General features: G+C 42.0%; 1 protein-coding gene across 1 annotated transcript; it reads right to left on the bottom strand.

Moving 5' to 3' along the window:
- Positions 1 to 1,631: 1,631 nt before the first annotated feature.
- On the bottom strand, positions 1,632 to 19,467 carry retreg3 (reticulophagy regulator family member 3). The gene is made up of 6 exons (XM_078224296.1): positions 19,345 to 19,467; positions 18,181 to 18,265; positions 16,239 to 16,376; positions 8,056 to 8,135; positions 7,020 to 7,152; positions 1,632 to 5,101 (listed from the first exon to the last, which is right to left on the bottom strand). Exons 1-6 carry the CDS (start codon positions 19,417 to 19,419, stop codon positions 4,584 to 4,586), a joined length of 1,029 nt encoding a protein of 342 aa, XP_078080422.1. The 5' UTR covers positions 19,420 to 19,467; the 3' UTR covers positions 1,632 to 4,583.
- Between the last annotated feature and the right edge of the window lie 1,330 nt (positions 19,468 to 20,797).

Raw genomic sequence — 20,797 nt, 5'->3', positions numbered from 1 at the left:
AGCCTATCCTCATAAGGCATGCCACTCAATCCAGGCAACATCCTTGTAAATCTCCTCTGCACCCTTTCAATCTTTTCCACATCCTTCCTGTAATGAGGCGACCAGAATTGAGCACAGTACTCCAAGTGGGGTCTGATGAGGGTCTTATATGGCTGCATCATTATCCCCGGACTCCTAAACTCAATCCCTCGATTGATAAAGGCCAGCACACCATACGCCTTCTTAACTACCTCCTCCACCTGCGGGGCCGATCTCAGAGTCCTATGGACCGGACCCCAAGGTCCTTTTGATCCTCCATAGTACTAAGAGTCTTTCCCTTTATATTGTACTCCTTCATCCCATTTGACCTGCCAAAATGGACCACTACACATTTATCTGGGTTGAAGTCCATCTGCCACTTCTCCGCCCAGCCTTGCATCCTATCTATGTCCCTCTGTAACTTCTGACATCCCTCCAGACTATCCACAACCCCACCAACCTTCGTGTCATCAGCAAACTTACCAACCCATCCCTCCACTTCCTCATCCAGGTCATTTATGAAAATTACAAACAGCAAGGGTCCCAGAACAGATCCCTGGGGCACACCACTGGTGACCGACTTCCATTTAGAAAAAGACTCATCTATACACACTCTCTGCCTCCTTTGGGCAAGCCAGTTCTGGATCCACCGGGCAGCAGCCCCTTGGATCCCATGCCCTCTCACTTTTTCTAGAAGCCTTGCATGGGGGACCTTATCGAACGCCTTGCTAAAATCCATTAAAACCACATCTACGGCTTTCCCTTTGTCAATGTGTTTAGTCACATTTTCGAAGAACTCCACCAGGCTCGTAAGACACGATCTGCCTTTGACAAAGCCATGCTGAGTATTCTTGAGCATACTAAACCTCTCTAAATGCTCATAAATCTTGTCCCTCAGGATCTTCTCCATCAGCTTACCAACCACTGAGGTTAGACTCACCGGTCGGTAATTTCCTGGGCTATCCCTATTCCCCTTCTTGAAAATAGGAACCACATCCGCAATCCTCCGGCACCTCTCCCGTCTCCATCGACGACACAAAGATCATCGCCAGAGGCTCTGCAATCTCTTCCCTCGCCTCCCACAGTAACCTGGGGTACATCCCATCCGGACCTGGCGATGTATATCAAAACATATGTATGTTTTCTCTCCACAGATGTACTGCACTTCATGTTACCTTGGTCTTACCTCAGGCCGCGAAACTTCATGGGTTCCGAAATCCTGTACATCACTGACTTCCACTTTTGATTAGTTATGCCTGCCCATGATGTAGGGCATACCCAAGCATAGAGTAAGACTTTAAGATGTTGTCTAGTGCAATTATGTAGCTTTCCAAGCACTGATGTCAGTTACTTTTATGTGGTTTCAGGAAAATTGCCTCTGGACTGGAAGGGATGCCGAAAAGGTAATTTGAGCTATTCTCACAAACAACAGGTTTCAAAGCAACAATGACAGAAACTGGTAGTCAGAATTATGGTAAAAATAGATGAAAATGGTAAAAATAGCAAAACAGAAAGATACCTGAAATAAAGCACACCATAGGCACATGCATGCATCAGGACTCACTTTACACCCAGATATAATGCACAACTAAAAATCAGGCACACATTTCATTCACATTTTTAGAAATCAGTTTTAATGAATGGTTCAAAAATAAACTGACTTTTCTACAAAACTTTCAAATGGATCAGGTCAGTTATAAACTCTGAAAATGAATGTTTTGAAATATTTTAAATACACAAAAGTGACATTGAGAATCACACAAATCCTGCACATTTTACACAACAGTTTAATGCAATTTGCATTATCTAACTATCAATTCTAATTGCCTGGGTTTCTAATGAAAAGGCTGCAATAGGTTTCAAACACACCACAGGGTTCTCAGCAACAGAAGGCTTCATCTCAAAAAAATCTCAAAGCTTAAGCTCATCACTAACTTTTTAAAATAACTGAAATTTTTAAACATATGTACATAATTTATACAATTTCCAAAAGATTTGAGGGATCAGTCGTCTGCAATTTTAAATTTCAGGTGCTGTTGGAATCGGATCTGAAATACGATTCTCTTTTACAATATAAACAGCAGGTATGGATTAATGACTGATGACCACAATTGCTTTGCCATAAAAACTAGACCAATGACTGTGGCCCAACATATCATTTGAAATAAATAGACACTGCGTGCAACAGCTGCATAGCTCCAAATTTTGCACTTATTCCATGCAGGGCTCGATCAGAGGGAAATGAGGACAGCAGATCATATCCAGGAAAAGCCTCAACACTTAATAATGGATTTTATTTACTTTCTGTTATAGTATACAAGTCAACGGTTGCTTTGCGGGCTAATTCAGTATAAGAATTAATATAATCTTCACTCAGCCTTTCAACATGAAGTGTGTAACTGGAGCAGGATATTAAAAAGTTTAACATTGAAAAGTCATCAACCTTCAATGTTACCCCTCTTTGGCCACTGGTGCTGACTGATTTGCTGAGTGTTACCAGAAGTATTTTTATTTCAGATTTCAAGGACCTGCAGTATTTTGATTTTGTATTAAAAAGCTACAAAGGACCAAAGTCCTATAATATCAAATATTTCATTTTTTAAAAACAGCTTCAAAGTATAATGAACATATATTAAAATATTTTAAGCTTTAAAAGGGTTTGTGCCCGACCCAAACCAACATTTATAAAATTACCACTCCTATGCATAGCACACTGCGTTCGTTGACAATGCATAGTACAATGCTAATTTTCCATTTCATAAAATATTTTGATTTGCTTTTTCTTTCTCTAATTGAGCAAATGTAACTGAATAATTCTCAGTGGGAGAAGAGAATGTGATGTTACATTTAAATAACTGCAGACAGAAAGTCTGCTTTTAGTTAGAGAGAAGTTGCTGCAATATTCTAAAAGGTAGTAGTATAATGTCTATTATTCACCAAAAAACTGCACAGGTACAGCATTGAGTTCCACCTTTATCAAGTTTAAGGTTTAAATTTCTCAACTGTAGGAAGAAGAGATACCGCATCATTGTGGAGTCTGGGAGGTCCAGTAAACGAACCCAGCTCCCTCTGCCATACAATCCATTCCTATAGCTACATCTCTGATCCACTCTAAAAAAGGCAGAAGAAGCACTTCACCTTAATGTTTACAGCCTGAGACTTTGAGCTTTACCTGCACAGATATCCGACAGATTAGCATCTATATTCAATGCTAGCTCACACCCACACAACCTATTCCAAATTCAGCTATTGTTGATTCCTCGGATCTGGTCACGTACATTTTAGGTATAACACAGTCTGAGAAAATCTGGTCAATGAGAACTACAAGTTTTCTTACCTAGAATGCAGTGATCTTAGAAATCAGGAGGGAAAAATTTAAGCAGAGATGAATTTTAACGAATAGTGCAACTGCAGCAGGAAGCTCAGCATAAACATGACCACAAAAATAAGCAGCAGAATGGAAGAAAGGAGTTTGCAATATTTCAGAAGTATTTAGCAAACAATTCAACTCACCAGACTATTGCATTACCTCAGAATAAGAGAGTTTATGGTACCAAAGAGACGAAACATAAATCACCAAGTCTTATAGAAATCCTGAAGATTTATTTTCTACGGTTTAAAAAGAACAAGTCTCCATTGGTTTTAAACTGTCTTTTCCTCACTGTTCAGTTTTGCTAGATTGTGACCTTTCTCTACAGTGTAATGGGTGAATTGAATAGTAAAACTTGCTCTACATTTACATTCCCAGATACCCCCGCCTCCTCTCCGACTAAACAATCTAGTTATTGCAGTCTCTGTCTGAGGGCAGAGCTCAATTTTAATCCTAGAATTTTTTCCAGTCTTGTTATTCTGAATAACAATAGCAATATTAATCTCTGCTGATGATGAACTTTGCTGCTCAGTGCATTACTGCTTACGGAAAAGTTGATTAAGTCTGTTTACTGCCTAACCCTAATCCTCACTAACAAGTGCTAAATGGTGTATTTTCTAAATCTGATGAGATTACAATCCAACAAATCAAACAATGTCTTCTTACCTGCATCAACACCTTGTCTGTCAAGAACACTCTGTGGATGGTTTCTACTTTCTGAAGCAGAAACACAGAAGACACTGAGATGGTGTCCTCTAACAGGTAATCAGTTTTCTTTTCAATGAGTCAAAAATACTGCATGAATGGTTGCAGAACTTCTACCCCTTAAAAATGTACTTTTAGTTAAACTCAACTACGTATGTTGATTAGCGGAATTTAGTCCAGATGTTCCAGAATGCTTCATCATTCCTTGCAAACATTTTCTGGGATGACAGCATTTCAACCCAAAGGAGCTAGAAGGGACACCAAATAAACCTGCAATGGCAGACAGCAATAAATTCTACATCTCTCGCTGTCCATCATGAGAAAGAAATGAAAACCACTGGGAGAATCATTATAACTATGCACAACAGCAGCAGGAATAACAGACACGCCAGTGGTATTGCAACAAGGGTATTAATGTCAACCTTGTCTTCCGATGAACATTGACGGGGTCCAGTGTGGTGTAATTGCAACATCAACACCCACAAACCTACTATTTTCGGAGGAAGTTGGAAAGGAACCCTGTCTTCAGGTGTTGCCGTGAGCCCCGATCCTGTGAAGTGACATTCTCGTACAGATTGAGCTCTGATTGATCTAACAGTTCAAAATCATCCCCCTCTGCATCAGTGTCCATTTCTGTGCCCGAGTGTTCGTGACAGGTCTGTGAAGCAACCCTTGGAAAATTGTCCCTCATCATTTGGGCTTGATCTGTGCTCGACAGTGCTGCCGCCATCATATTGCTGGCTAGTGCCCCTGCCAGAGAAAGGCCCTGGCTACCTGTGAAATTCAGGGGTGATGGCAGCCCACTGATGGATATATCTGCATCAATATCCTCCTGGTCAGAAAACAGGCTCTCATCTTCCTGTGCCAAAGTCTGGTAGGGAGCAGTTGGAATACCCAGGCTGGTATCATCATCATCATCATCCAGTCCAGTCACATTTGGATTAATTGAGGGGAATTCCGGTAGATCTCTCGCAAACGACTCCTCTGGGTCACTATGACGATCAAGGTCTAGAAGCAAGATAAATTCGAGTTAGTGAGATATTTCACACTCATATTTCTGTCATGTGGCCATTATGAGGTTTGGAGTGAACTTATTATACTCTAAGGATGCAAGAAATGGCAATAGAAGTGAACTATATCATCTAACGATCCTGCGCCACTTTTCAACACAATCATAGCTGATCTTCTGCCTCAATTCCACTTTCCCTTTCGCCGTCCATATCTCATGACCCTGTGACCCCAAATATTTGTCCTTTGCAGACAATTCCAAAGATTCACAACTCTTTGGGTGAAGAAATTTCTCCTCGTCTTAGTCCTAAATGATTGCCCTCTTAATCTCGAGATGGTGTCCCCTGTTCCAGATTCCCAGTCAGGGATGCAACCTCAGTGACAACCCTGTCAAATCCCTTCAAACTTATGTGTTTCATTGAAATCACCTTTCATTCTTCTACACTCCAGAGAATATAGATGCAATTTTCTCAGCATTTCATCACAGAACAACCCTTTCATTCCAGGGACCAATCTAGCGAACCTTAGCTATATCACTTACAATGCAAACATCTTTACTTAAAAAAGACAAACACAGTCTACAGTGCCCCAGGTGTGATCTCAAACACCTTGAACAATTTTGAGCAAGGACTTCCCTATTGTTTGCTGTGCCTGCAAGCTCACATTATCTTCCTTGTACAAGTTCACCTAAATCTCTCTGAACACCAGTGTTTAGATGTTTCACACCTTTTTAAAAATATTCTACAGTTGTTGAACTTACACTCTGACTGACAGATGGAGAAACTCAAACTAATTGTGTCAATAGGTGAGGAAGCACTTAAATCAGTTTGAAAAGAGCCTGGGTCACTCATCCACTGCAGATATTCTACATCACACAGAGCCAAGTTTGGGGGAAAAAGAATATCAGTGAATGAACTGTCATCTTTTGTTATGTGGCACATAAATAGGGCACACAAAGGATTGGGTCGATGACTGAACAGAGAAAATTACAGCATAGGAACAGGCCCTTCGGCCCTCCAAGCCTGCACCGACCACGCTGCCTGACTTAACTAAAACCCCCTACCCTTCCGGGGACGATATTCCCATCCTATTCATATATTTGTCACGACGCCCCTTAAAAGTAATTACCGTATCCGCTTCCACTACCTCCCCCGGCAACGAATTCCAGGCACCCACCACCCTCTGTAAAAAAAACTGCCTCGTACATATCCTTTAAACCTTGCCCCTCGCACCTTAAACCTGTGCCCCCTAGTAATTGACTATTCCACCCTGGGAAAAAGCTTCTGACTATCCACTCCCTCCATGCCTCTCATAATCTTGTAGACTTCTATCAGGTCTCCCCTCAACCTCTGTCGATCCAGTGAGAACAAACCAGGTTTCTCCAACCTCTCCTCATAGCTAATGCCCTCCAGACCAGGCAACATCCTAGTAAATCTTTTCTGTACCCTCTCCAAAGCCTCCACATCCTTCTGGTAGTGTGGTGACCAGAATTGAACACTATATTCCAAGTGCGGCATCACTAAGGTTCTATAAAGCGTCAACATGACTTGCCAATTTTTAAACTCAGTGCCCTGGCCGATGAAGGTAAGCATGTCGTATGCCTTCTTGACTACCTTCTCCACCTGCATTGCCACTTTCAGAGACCTGTGTACCTGTACACCCAGATCCCTTTGCCTATCAATACTCCTAAGGGTTCTGCCATTTACTGTATATTTCCTATTTGTATTAGACCTTCCAAAATGCATTACCTCACATTTGACTGAAGTACAACATTTTCAATGTAACAAAATTCACCTAATGAAAAAGCTGACTGCAGATGATGCAACTTTCTGGACTTTTGAAAATTAAAATAAGGCATTTAGAAACATAGAAACTAGAAAAGCTTTAAACTGATTTCCATCAAAACTCAAGAACCTGCCTTCGGAGCCATCTGTTATTGGAGTCTGTCCTCGGGATAAGTTGAAAGTTCCGTTCTCAGTGTATGACACCTCAGTGTCAGAGTGTTCAGAGTCTGAAATTTCCAATTCCTTAGCAATCATGGAGTCATCAATCTTTCAGTACAAGAAACAGGAGAGAGAGAAATAAGATTATCCAATTAATTTGAAAAAGAAAAAGACTTGCATTCATATAGCACCTTGCATGACCTCTATACATCCCAAAGTGCTTTACAAGCAATGAAGCATCTTTGAAGCAGTGTCATTGTTGTAATGTGGAAAACGCGGCAGCTAATTTGTGCGTGGCAGTTCCTACAAACAAGTGTGATAATGGCCACGTGATCCTGGAAAGTTCCCTGAAGAGACGGCCTTAAAAAAATGGTTTCAGCATTATATGAATTCGAATTTTCAGAGTAAAAAACATACCAGTTTAACCATTCACTAAAGGCTAAAAGAGAGATCCGAGTTTAATTTCTAAACTTTAATAATGATTCTTCGATTTTTCAGGGAATTTCTGTTGAATGTCATCGGCTTTCTCTTAAAAACTCCAGATCGTTGCAGATTCCACAACAAAGTACAACTGAATCTCAATGAACAAACTACAAATCCATTTCCTCAGGGAGCTCAGATACTAAGGGATTATTGACAATTTACAGTTCCAATCAAACTATTTCAAATATAACACTGCTGCTGAAACCTCACAGCGAACTGTAAAGATTTAAAAACTTTTCTTCAAGTTGGTGAGATGAGCAAAGCGAGCAGTGGGGAGGGGCCTTCCTGAGGCAATACAGCAGTGTGGGGGTTTCCTTCCCAAAGAGATCAAGCAGTGTGCGTGGGTTAGAAGGGGCCTTCCCAAGGAGTGCCAAGCTGTGCTGCAGGGGGGGAGGGGGGCCTGATGAGATTGAGTGTGGTGGGGAAGATGGCTGAGGACAGTGAGTAAGGGGTGGAGGAGGCCATGGAGAACGTACGAGTCACTAAGATACAGACAGAGTGCTATCAGGAGAAAAACACGATCTGTACCTCAGGGCAGAAGGCAGCCAATTCAGCTTCACTGTCACTTCCATCATCTGTAGTTCTGACAGTCAATGCTTGACGACGCACTGAAATAAACCAGAGATAAGATGGAAACAGTCACATGGAGCTGCTCTACCCTTTCAGTTTTGGCCCAGAATTTGCTGTAGTGGGGCATCCTGCAACATGTGTAATTAGTTATTTTTTCTCCCTGACTTGAATTTAAAAATATTTTGCACTGTAAATCTGATAAACTGATCTTATAATAGGACACCTGGGCACCTTAGTTAACAATATCAACTGTATATCTCCTTAACTAATTAATTAAAAAAGAATGAAAAAGCAACAGCAATGATGGTACAGGAAGTAGTGAATTTGAATCAAATTATGGACAGGAACAGAATTAACTGAGAAACAAAGAACATAGAACATTACAGCGCAGTACAGGCCCTTCAACCCTCGATGTTGCGCCGACCTGTGAAACGAATCTAAAGCCCATCTAACCTACACTATTCCAATATCATCCTGACAAAAGGAATAGCAATAAAAATAAATTAAAGGTATCTCTTGAAACAATTTACTACCTGAAGGAGACTCCACAGTTATAAATGTTCCCTTTCTGAGCCAGAGAGGTTGAATGACATTGCAGGTACACAAGTCTCATTAAACAGTCCTTTAATAATTATCAGTCCAAACTTTTTACAGTGAATTGCTAATTAATATGCAACTATAGCAATTTCTTGAAACACAGGGAGGTTGAGGGCAAGCTGGCATTGTCGAAAGATTAATGGCAAACGATGCAAATAATCCACCAATTTTTGGCAATTCACAGCTCTTCTCTTCCTTGCCACAAATTATTGGATGATTTATGCAGCATCAAGGATGAGCACATTAAGATTGTCATTACTTTGTCAGTAAATGATGATCCAGGAACAAAAGACAACCAGTACTGCATTGTAGAATGCAAACTTCGCCAAGTTGTCATCCCTCACATTGGTGATCAATTTGGTTGTTCCTCACTGCATTTATATTACTGATTGAATAACTGCCCTCAAAAAAGCCAAAACAACTGAATTCTGTTAAAAGCAAATTACTGCAGGTGCTGGAATCTCAAACAAACATAGAAAATGCTGGAAAATGTCAGTAGGTCTGACAGCATCTGTGGACAGAGAACAGAGTTAACCTTTCAAGTCTGGGTGACCCTTCATCAGTCACTGATTTAAACGTGGTCTTCAAAAGTTGCAGGATTATGCCACATTCTGGATCTAACTGTCAAACCTACCTGGAACCTGAATTGGAGAGGATCAGAGGCCACCAGGAGTCTGAAGTGGCATAACGAGTGGCTGGGAATCGGAGCGCAGCCTAACCTATCTGGAACATGAGTCGGAGAGATCAGAGGCAGTCAGGAATCAGTAACCGGCTGAAAAAACTGAGTGATAAAAAAAAAGCAACTATGATATCACAGGAAACTAGCAAGTTGATTGGCCATAAATGTTTGGAGCAAGGGACAATATGTTGATAGTCAAGTTGAGGACACAGGAGTAAAAATAGATTTATAAATAACAAGAACCGAAACTTTAAAATAAAATAGTTAAAATAAATATCCAAAGCACGTGTGTAATTGAGAATTGTATAACCTTCAGTTTTGTGGGTGATACTGGCATTTAATAAGCACAGTAAATTGAAGTACACATAGGAGCTGTTCTAAATTAATTAAGAATATAAATTAATTAGCTAAATAACGCAAGTAACAATGGCAGGACAGGAGTTATGTTGCAGCTGTTGGGAGTGGGAGCTGCTTTTAGACGCCTAGGCAATCTAGGACAAATGCGTCTCTGGTTGGTCATTTTGGACCGAGGGGAGGAGAAACTCTTCATTCAAAGGATGGTGAACTTGGAGAATTCTCTACCACAGGAGGCTGTGTAGGTGAAGTCACTCAATATATTTAAGAAGGAAATAAAGAGATTTTTAGACTCAGAGTGTCAAGGGGTATGGGGACAGTAGTGGGGAAAATCACAGAGATGGGTACCTGACACACAAAATGGTTGCCTGGCACATAAAATGGTTACCTGGGGAAGAGGCATTAAGCGGGCACTGACTTTTAGCACAGATAGCTACTTAAAATTAAAACATGCAGCACAGACAGTTATTTAAAGTTAAACATGCAGGAATCAGATACTGCAGGAAGCCAGTCAGAGCTTGAGGTACTTTAAAGATAAGGGCAGACCCAGGACAATAAGGTCTGATAACAAGATCAGCCATAGATGGGAACAGAAATACATAAATGCAGCAAAACCAATCACTGTATGTAAAGACCGAAACCAGCCATTGATAGAGGAAATGTATCCATTCTATGAACAATGCGATGTTAAATGCCCATGTCTGTACCTATCTGATTGTAATGATGTATTAACTACCGATCACCATGATCTGTCTACTCAACTAGAACGATGTGTTAAATGGCTAATGTCCAGACTATCCATTGTCTGAGAAGTATAAAAATGACCAACTGCTATTGTATTATTGAGAAGGTAGCTGCCAAGTACTGCGGAGTACCAGCGCTTTCTCCCTGAAGCTTCATGTCCAAAATAAAGCTGTATTATTGAACCTCCAGTCTGACTGCGCTGGTAATTTCCCACAACAGTTCAGTTGTTCCATTGAGCCACATATCCAGGGAATTAGAGAGGGCCTTAAATTAAGGGTAGGTGAGGGATTAAGCTTGGGTGGATGTTGAAAATCAAGGCAAGAGAGCAAAATAATAATATGAGAAATGAGGATCACAGAATGGCAGGAAGGCAAAGAAAGAAAACACAGCGACATTCAACACCAGGTGTTACAAAGAAAACAGAAAGGCAAAACCAAAGGCTCTGTATCTGAATGCATGCAGCATTCATAAAGTAAATTAATTTAGTGTACATTGAAGTAAACAAATATGATCTGATAACCATTATAGAGACGTGGCTGTCAAGGATTGGGTCCTGAATATTGAGGGGTATAACATTCAATAGGTGGAGGGGTAGCACTGTTGATCAAGGATGGCATTAATGCAATAGTTAGAGATGATCTTGGTTCAGAAGATCAGGATGTTGAATTTTGGGCGGCACGGTGACACAGTGATTAGCACTGCTGCCTCACAGTGCCAGGGACTCGGGTTCGATTCCCAGCTTGGGTCACTATGCAGAGTTTGCCCGTTCTTCCAGTATCTCTGTGGCTTTCCTCTGGGTGCTCCTGTTTCCTCTCACAGTTTGAAAGATGTGCTGGTTAGGTCTATTGGCCATGCTAAATTCTGTCTGTGTACCCGAACAGGAGCGTGGCGACTAGGGGATTTTCACAGTAACTTCATTACAGTGTTAATGTAAGCCTACTTGTGACACTCAAATAAATTTAAAGAATCGGTTTTGGGTGGAGAGGAGAATTGTAGGGGAAAGAAGTCACAAGTGGGAACGGTCATCAGGCTCCCAGCAGTGACCACAATGTAGGACAAAGCATACAAGAAAAATATTGGGTGCTTTTGATTAAGGACATCAATAATCATGGGTGATTTTAAATCTACATACAACTCGAAAAATCAGATTGCCAGCAGCAGCCTGAATAGGAAGTTCATAGAATGTTTGTGAGATAGTTTCTTTGAGCCACACGTTATGGAACCAAACAGAGAGCAGGTAATATTAGATAATACATATGAACAAGGAGCAGGAGTAGGTCATTCAGTCCCTTGTGCCTGCTTTGCCATTTAAGAATATCATGGCTGACCCGATGGTAACTTAAAATCTGCATCCCTCCTCCCTCCAATAACAAAGAACAAAGAAAATTACAGCACAGGAACAGGCCCTTCGGCCCTCCAAGCCTGCACCGACCATGCTGCCTGTCTTAACTAAAACCCCCTACCCTTCCGGGGACCATATCCCTCTATTCCCATCTCATTAATGTACTTGTCAAGACGCCCCTTAAAAGTCACTACCGTATCCGCTTCCACTACCTCCCCCGGCAACGAGTTCCAGGCACCCACCACTCTGTGTAAAAAATCTGCCTCATACATCTCTTTTAAAACTTGCCCCTCGCATCTTAAACCTATGCCCCCTAGTAATTGACTCTTCCACCCTGGGAAAAAGCTTCTGACTATCCACTCTGTCCATGCCTCTCATAATCTTGTAGACTTCCATCAGGTCTCCCCTCCAACCTCCGTCACTCCAGTGAGAACAAACCAAGTTTCTCCAACCTCTCCTCATAGCTAATGCCCTCCATACCAGGCAACATCCTGGTAAATCTTTTCGGTACCCTCTCCAAAGCCTCCACATCCTTCTGGTAGTGCGGCGACCAGAATTGAACACTATATTCCAAGTGCGGCCTAATTCAGGTTCTATAAAGCATCAACATGATTTGCCAATTTTTAAACTCAATACCCCGGCCAATGAAGGCAAGCACGAAGGTAAGCCCCTTGCTTACCAAGAATTTATCCTCCTCCGCCTTAAAAAATATTCAAAGACTCAGGTTCCACCAGCTTTGCAAGAACATACAGACATGGGATAGGAGTAGGCATTCAACTCCTTGAGCTGACTCCACCATTTAATAAGATCATGGCAGATAGTAACCTCAAATCTGCATCCCACCTACTACAAATAACGCATCACATTACTTAGCAAGAATTTATCCACCTCTGCCTTAAAAGATTCAAAGACTCTACTTCCACCAGCTTTTGCGTCATCATCCATTCCAGGTATTAGTCAGGTAAATCTTCTCTGAACTGCTTCCAGCACATCCTTCCTTAAATAAGGTAACCAATGCTGCACACAGTACTCCAGAAATGGTCTCGCTAGTGCCCAGTACAACTGAAGAATAACCTACCTACTTTTGTTTTCAATTACCCTCGCAGTAAATAGAACATAGAAAAGCTACAGCACAAACAGGCCCTTCGACCCAAAGTTGCACCGAACATGTCCCTACCTACTAGGCTTACCTATAACCCTCTATCTTACTAACTTCCATGAACTTATCCAAAAGTCTCTTAAAAGACCCTATTGAATCCGCCTCCACCACCACTACCGGCAGCCGATTTCACGCACCCACCACCCTCTGAGTGAAAAACTTACCCCTAACATCTCCTCTGTACCTACTCCCCACCACCCTAAACCTGTGACCTCCTGTGGCAACCATTTCAGCCCTGGGTAAAAGCCTCTGAGAATCCACTCCATCGATACCTTTCAACATCTTATACACCTCTATCAGGTCTCCTCTCATCCTTCACCTCTCCAAGGAAAAAAGACCTAGCTCTCTCAACCTATCCTCATAAGGCATGCCACCTAATTCAGGCAACATCCTTGTAAATCTCCTCTGCACCCTTTCTATGGCTTCCACATCCTTTCTGTAATGAGGCGACCAGAACTGGGCACAGTACTCCAGATGGGGTCTGACCAGGGTCCTATACAGCTGCAGCATTATCTCCCGATTTCTAAACTCAATTCCTCTATTGATGAAGGCCAGTATTCCATACGCCTTCTTAACCACAGCCTCTACCTGCGACGCTGCTTTGAGCGTCCTATGAACCCGGACCCCAAGATCCTTCTGATCTTCCACACTGCCAAGCGTCTTACCCTTAATATTATATTCTTTCATCCTATTTGACCTGCCAAAATGAACCACCACACACTTATCTGGGTTGAAGTCCATCTGCCACTACTCCGCCCAGTCTTGCATTTTATCTATGTCTCGTTGCAACTGCTGAAATCATAGAAACCCTACAGTGCAGAAGGAGGCCATTCGGGCCATCGAGTCTGCACCTCCCAACCATTATTCATGTAAATTGAGTTTGTGTCTTTATATGCCCTGTTTGCGAACAGAACTCCCACTCACCTGAAGAAGGGGCTTGGAGCTCCGAAAGCTTGTGTGGCTTTTGCTACCAAATAAATCTGTTGGACTTTAACCTGGTGTTGTTAAACTTCTTACTGTGCATACCATTTGTTACATCTTACCAACTAGAAAATGGTCTATTTATGCCAACTATTTCCTGTTAGCCAACCAATCTTCTATCTATCTATGTCAGTATGTTAGTTATCCCCCATATCATAAACTTTTATTTTTCACAATAAATTTTAACGTTAAGACTTTATCAAATTTCTTATGGAAATCTAAGTACAGTACATCCACCAGTTTCTTTTTATCCACAGCATATGTTACTTCCTCAAAGAACTCCAACAAGTTGGTTAAACGTGATTTCCATTTTCGCAAAACCATGTTGGCTCTACCCGATTACCTTGAATTTATCCAAGTGCCCTGCTATAATTTCTTTAATAATATCTTTCAATATTTTCCCTATGACAGATGTTAAGCGAGCTGGCCTGTAATTTCTCACTTTCTGTCTCCCTCCCTTTTTGAATAATGGGAGTTACATTTGCTTCTTCCAATCTAAAATGGGACTTTCCGAGTCTAGGGAGTTTTGGCAAATTAAAACCAATGCATCAGCTATTTCACTAGACAGTTCTTTTAAGACCCTAGGATATAATCCATCAGGATCCTGGCTCATCAACTTGCAGCTCAACAATTTACTAAGTACCATTTCCCTGTAGCAACTAATTTTCCCGAGTTCCTTCCTCTTTCATTTCCTGATTTATAGCTGCTTCTGCGATGTTACTTGTGTCCACTATAGACTGATGCAAAATACCTGTTCAATTCATCTGCCTTCCCCAAGTTTTCTATTATGAATTCTCGAGACTCACTTCTTGTAGGATGATTGTTTACTTTGTTAATCCTTTTCTTTTCAAATATTTATAAAAATTCTTACTATCTATTTTATTTCTGACTAGTTTTCTCCTTGTTGTTCTTTTAGTCATCTTTTGCTGTACCGTATATCCTGTCCAATCTTCTGACCTGCAACCTGTCTTTGCACAATTATATATAGTTTGATACTATCTTTAACCTTTCTAGTATCATGGATTTGCTTGGTAACAAGAAGATCTAAATTAACAAAGGGAATGAATCTCGGGAGGGAATCTCTAGAAAGTTAATAGATGCACTATTATCAATTTTCCAAAATCTGCTAGACTGGAAAGCAGCAGATAAAACCCCTCTATTCATGAAGGGAACGAGGCAGAAAATGGGAATCTACAAGCCAGTTAGCATGACATGTCATTGGGAAGGTGTTATAGAATCATAGAATCCCTACAGTGCAGAAGGAGGCCATTCGGCCCATCGAGTCTGCACCGACCACAATCCCACCCAGGCCCTACCCCCACATATTTTACCCGCTAATCCCTCTAACCTACGCATCTCAGGACTCTAAGGGGCAATTTCTAACCTGGCCAATCAACCTAACCCGCACATCTTTGGACTGTGGGAGGAAACCGGAGCACCTGGAGGAAACCCACGCAGACACGAGGAGAATGTGCAAACTCCACACAGACAGTGACCTGAGCCGGGAATCGAACCCGGGACCCTGGAGCTGTGAAGCAGCAGTGCTAACCACTGTGCTACCGTGCCACCCCCAATTAGAATCGATCATCAAGGAAGTCACAGCTGGGCAGTTAGAACATGAGGCAATTGGGAAGAGTCAGCATGGTTTTTTGGAAAGGAAATCATGTTAACCAATTTATTGGGGTTCTTTGAAGGAGTAACATGTGCTCTGTATAAAAGGGAGCCTAATACCGTACTCGATGGAGACAATTCCTCAGTCACAATTGATCACTCTTGCACTAAGCTATTTAATGTTTTCTACTCATTTCAGAAAATAGCTACATAACAACTGTAAAAGGAAAGTTGCAGCTATAATTTGTCTCTCTTGATTTGAGCAAGATAGGTTGATACCTTCAATGTGCAACTGGGAGGGAGTAGTTTTAACTATTTCTAACTTAATTTACTGACAATCGAATTTATTACTGAAGATACGCCATATGTTGTGTGTACTTGAATAACATGGTCCTTCCCTCAGGCCAGGGCTCATTCAAACCAATTATTTCAATTGTATGAAGTTGGACATACTTTCCTGTAAGTAAACCAAGTTCCTTAACTGTTTTATATACTGCACCAGAAGAAAAGGCATTGCACTAGGGTTCTGATGCATTATACTTAATCCCAAACAATATTCGCTTTTACAAAATTCACCAAGAGGTTCAGTCATATAGGAATTAAAAGCATGCAACAACAAAGGTTAATTACACTCATTGCGAAGCCCCCCCCCCCCCCCCCCCCCAATTACTCACACTGTCGTTCCCGTTGTTTTGTCAACATGTATCCCTTCACGCTGAAATCCAGCCGCTTAAGCACAGGTTCAATTCTGGCATAGATTTTTAACCCCAATTGGTGATAAATAGCCAAGGGCCAGAGCAGTATGCCAATCACTGTGGGAAAAGAAATAATTGTGAAAAAAAAGTGTGAAAAACCACTGCAGGAAAGCCTTGAAGGTTAAGCCAGGTAATCTGGCCGTGAACAGATGTTCTTTCTGGATTCAAGCAGCAGACAAGTGCAAGGCCGAAGCACGGCAGAGTGTGGGAGTAAGTACTTTTAAAGTCTACTGTATCTAATTAAGGCAAGTGTTCCCAGGTATCTGCTGTTCTTGTTCTTCTAGATGATAGTGGTCATGGGTTTGGAAGGTGCTGTCTAAGAAACCTTGGTTCATTCCTGCAGTGCATCTTGTAGATGGTACTCACCATCTGTTCATCAGTGGTGGATGGATTGAATGTTTGTGGAAGGAGTAACAATCAAGTGGACTCCTTTGTCCTGGATAGTGTCAAGCTTCGAGTGTGTTGGAGTTACACTCATCCAGGCAAGTGGCGAGTATTCCATTATACTCCTGACTTTTGCCTTGTAGATGGTGGACAGGCTTTGGGGAGTCAGGTGGCGAGTTACTTGCCTCAGGATGCTTAGCCATTGACCTGCTCTGGTAGCCACAGTATTTATATGGCTAGTCCAATTGAGTTTCTGGCCAATGGTAACCCCCAGGATGTTGATAGTGGGAAATTCAGCAATGGTAATGTGATTGAATGTCAAGGGACAATGAATCCTCTCTTTGGGAGATGGTAATTGTCTGACATTTGTGTGGCACGAGTTGATGGACACTTGTCAGGCCAAGCCTGGATACCATTAGAGAGAGTAACAGTGATCCAAGTTGAATGTTCAAATCCAACATCATTCATTGATAAACAATGAGGTAAAATCTCTTCTAACATAAAGCAACACCTCTCCTCCTCATCGAATAGTTTGATCCTTTCAAAAACAAGAATAACATGGCATAGAAAACACAGCATCAGATAACTGTGGAGTTGTCCACGATTCAGTCACTATTCCAAAAGCAGGTTTCAAATCAGTCATGTAAAAATGTTAAAAATATAAGAGTATTAATTACAAACATTTTTAAAGCCCTACTCATTTCCCTTAGTAGGCTGTTTCCAAGAGTGGTCACAAACCCATCTCCCATCCTTCCAAACCTGTCCATGATTGCATACACTGTTCCACCTTGTTCTCTCACTCTTCTGATGAGTTCATGTGAAAGTTTACCATTATTTGCAAAAACAGCTCGCTCCTCTCCCGACAGACTGAGGTGCATGGGAATATTTGGGAGATTGATGCTCTCTCCTAGTTCAGTCAAAACAAGCACGCAATGCTCAAGCATCAAACTGGTTTTAAAAAGTAGCTTTAAGTAGTCAAGGGAAATTTTCAAAATCTTTTTCCGAGGAGTTCCATCATTGTTGGTTTTGTCCGAAAATCTATTTGTCAGATAATTCAGACAAAAAATCTATATAGAGTTCATTTTCCTCAACTTTGGTAATTATGTCATCACATTTCAACCTTTATCGAACTCTGAACAACAGACGTGAAAGATGGAGGTGTTTCAACTTCCTGGTTAGATCAGGCACTTTTCACAGTCTATATTTTGTCAACAAATCTTCAAGCATCTTTGAAATAGCATTAATTTGATTGTCCAAATTGGGAGCGTTTCGGCCACCAGCAGCGATGGAAACTAAATCTAGTAAAGTGGGTCTACAATTTTGACCAAAATTTCAATCAGAACATTGGTTTTCAAATTCACTGCAGCTCACCAAGTGCAAACCAACAATGAGAGGTACAGAAAGCAAGTGAAAATAACTCACTTTATACAGAATGAACTCATCAAGGATAAGTCAAAAATATGAAAACTGCACTTACAGCTGATGTAGCATAGGAGGAGACCAGGAATGTAGCGTCCAATTACAGCCAGGAATGTCAACACACCACAAACTAAAAGGCAAAACTGAACAAAACAATCCAGATACAATTAATTCAGATCTTGAACTACTTTCCATAATGATTCCCACATAGCTAGTAACATTAAGGGGTTCCCAGGGAGGTACATTAAAAGCTTCAGGCACTACTCATTTGGGAGATCTTTAAGAGTTTAAATTTGTCCATCAGACTACTTACTATCGCTTTAAAACAATCTCATCCACAGGTCTCTATCAATACGTTCAAAGACTATTTCCTCGGGTGGATGGAGCTATTACAAGGGGGCATAACTATAGGGTTCGTGGTGGGAGATACAGGACGGATATCAGAGGTAGGTTCTTTACGCAGAGAGTGGTTGGGGTGTGGAATGGACTGCCTGCAGTGATAGTGGAGTCAGACACTTTAGAAACATTTAAGCGGTTATTGGATAGGCACATGGAGCACACCAGGATGATAGGGAGTGGGATAGCTTGATCTTGGTTTCAGATAAAGCTCGGCACAACATCGTGGGCCGAAGGGCCTGTTCTGTGCTGTACTGTTCTATGTTCTATGTTCTACCCCCCCAATCCTCATCCAACCTGTCCTACCCTCACTCACTCTCACCCCTTTCCATCCACCGCTATCCTCTCCTATTCTCATCCATATCTTTACATATTCCCCCTCTTGCCCTCAACCATTGTGAGCCCCCTGCCCCATCCCACCCATTCCCCACTCCCCTTGGCTATTTCCCACAGTCACCAGACGGTGACTGTTGCACTGAGGTAACTAATTGTATCAAAGCCACTGACTGACCTGATGTTTAAAAAGAAATGCTGTCCTTTAAAAGACAATTGTGAAGTCATCTTTGGAGAGATTGTAATTCAGCCAATTTGAGGAATTTAAACTCTTCTAAATGCTTTTATGGAGAATGCGTGAATGACTTGTGAAAAAAAATCTTAATCTTGGAACTCTCTGGAAGACAATAGCGCCAACAGATCCCAAACACAATAGTGCATTCTTATAACAAAAATGCACATTCACTTGCATGATGGAACAAATCTAAGTACTTTAAATTCAGTTCATTGAAGTTCCCTGAAATTACAATAACCTGTTCAATAAAGCTCTTACCTTGCCAGGATTCTGTTTTTTAAAATGGTACAAGTTCTTCAAGAACCTCTCTCCACTGAGTGAGAGCTCTGCCATCCTATGACAAAGTTCAGGAACACTGAGCAGTTTTGGATGAACAAGGCCCCAGCTACAAGGGAATAAAGGACCAGAACATGTGTCAGAATGTTATCAAAACAGATGCTCATCTGCAAACACAATCTAAAATGAATTGCAACAGATTATAGCCACAGGTACTAGTATATTGACAGAGCAAGGATCAGGGAATCCGTCCATATTTTAAATCTTAGTTCTTTCCCTGTGGAATCTGAGGAAAAGGGATATTATGAATGTGAAGCCAGTTTGCTGTTCTCAGTGCTGGATGTGGGAGGCAGTGGAGTCTCCTAGTCTCCTAGAAGTGCATATCTGTGCTGGGTGCGTCGAGCTGCGGCCCCTAAGGGACCGAGTTAGGGAACTGGAGCTGCAGCTCGATGACCTTCGTCTGGTCAGGGGAAGCGAGGAGGTGATAGATCGGAGTTATAGGCAGGTGGTCACACCGGGGCCACAAGAGGCAGGCAAGTGGGTCACAGTCAGGAAAGGGAAAAGTCAGGTGGTAGAGAGTACCCCAGTGGTTGTGCCCCTTAAAAATAAGTACTCTTGTTTGAGTACTGTTGGGGTGGACAGCCCACCTGGTGGAAGCAGCAGTGGTCGTGCCTCTGGCGCGGAGTCTGGCCTTGTAGCACAGAAGGGTAAGGAAAGGAGGAGGAAGGCAGTGGTGATCGGGGACTCTACAGTGAGAGGGTCAGACAGGCGTTTCTGTGGAGGAAGTCGAAAAACGCGGATGGTGGTTTGCCTCCCTGGTGCCGGGATCAGGGATGTTTCTGACCGTATCCAAGAAATCCTGAAGTGGGAGGGAGAGGAGCCAGAGGTCGTGGTGCATACTGGTACCACTGACATCGGCAGAAAAGGGGAAGGGGTTATGAAAAGAGAATATAGGAAGTTAGGTAGGGAGTTAAGAAGAAGGAACGCAAAGGTAGTAATCTCGGGATTGCTGCCTGTGCCACGAGACAGTGAGGGAAGGAACGGAATAAGGTGGAGGATAAATGCGTGGCTGAGGGATTGGAGCAGGGGTCAGGGATTCAGGTTCCTGGATCATTGGGACCTCTTTAGGGGCAGGTGCGACCTGTACAAAAAGGACGGGTTTCACTTAAATCCCAGGGGGACCAATATCCTGGCGGGAAGATTTACTGAGGCTACTGGGGAGTGTTTAAACTAGAATGGTTGGGGGGGGCGGTCGAAATGAGGTGACTGGGAGAGAGGAGGTTAGCTTAAAAATAAAAGGGGCTTGTAGACAGTGTGAGAGGGAGGATACACAGGTGACGGAGAAGGGGAGCGCTCAGACCGAAGGGTTGAGATGTGTGTATTTTAACGCAAGGAGTGTAGTGAACAAAATGGATGAGCTTAGAGCGTGGATCAC

This window comes from Mustelus asterias, chromosome 11 (assembly GCF_964213995.1).
Source record: "Mustelus asterias chromosome 11, sMusAst1.hap1.1, whole genome shotgun sequence".
NCBI classification, from domain to species: Eukaryota; Metazoa; Chordata; class Chondrichthyes; order Carcharhiniformes; family Triakidae; genus Mustelus; species Mustelus asterias.
The sequence above is the reverse complement of the archived record's forward strand: the minus strand, read 5'-3'. Positions and strand labels throughout refer to the sequence as shown.

Coding starts and splice junctions, on each gene's coding strand:
- retreg3 (XM_078224296.1), bottom strand. CDS start 19,419: ATGGCAGAGCTCTCACTCAGTGGAGAGAGGTTCTTGAAGAACTTGTAC. Junction 16,377..18,180: donor CCTCCTATGCTACATCAGCT/GTAAGTGCAGTT, acceptor CTTTTCCCACAG/TGATTGGCATACTGCTCTGG. Junction 8,136..16,238: donor AAAACAACGGGAACGACAGT/GTGAGTAATTGG, acceptor GGTTTATTTCAG/TGCGTCGTCAAGCATTGACT.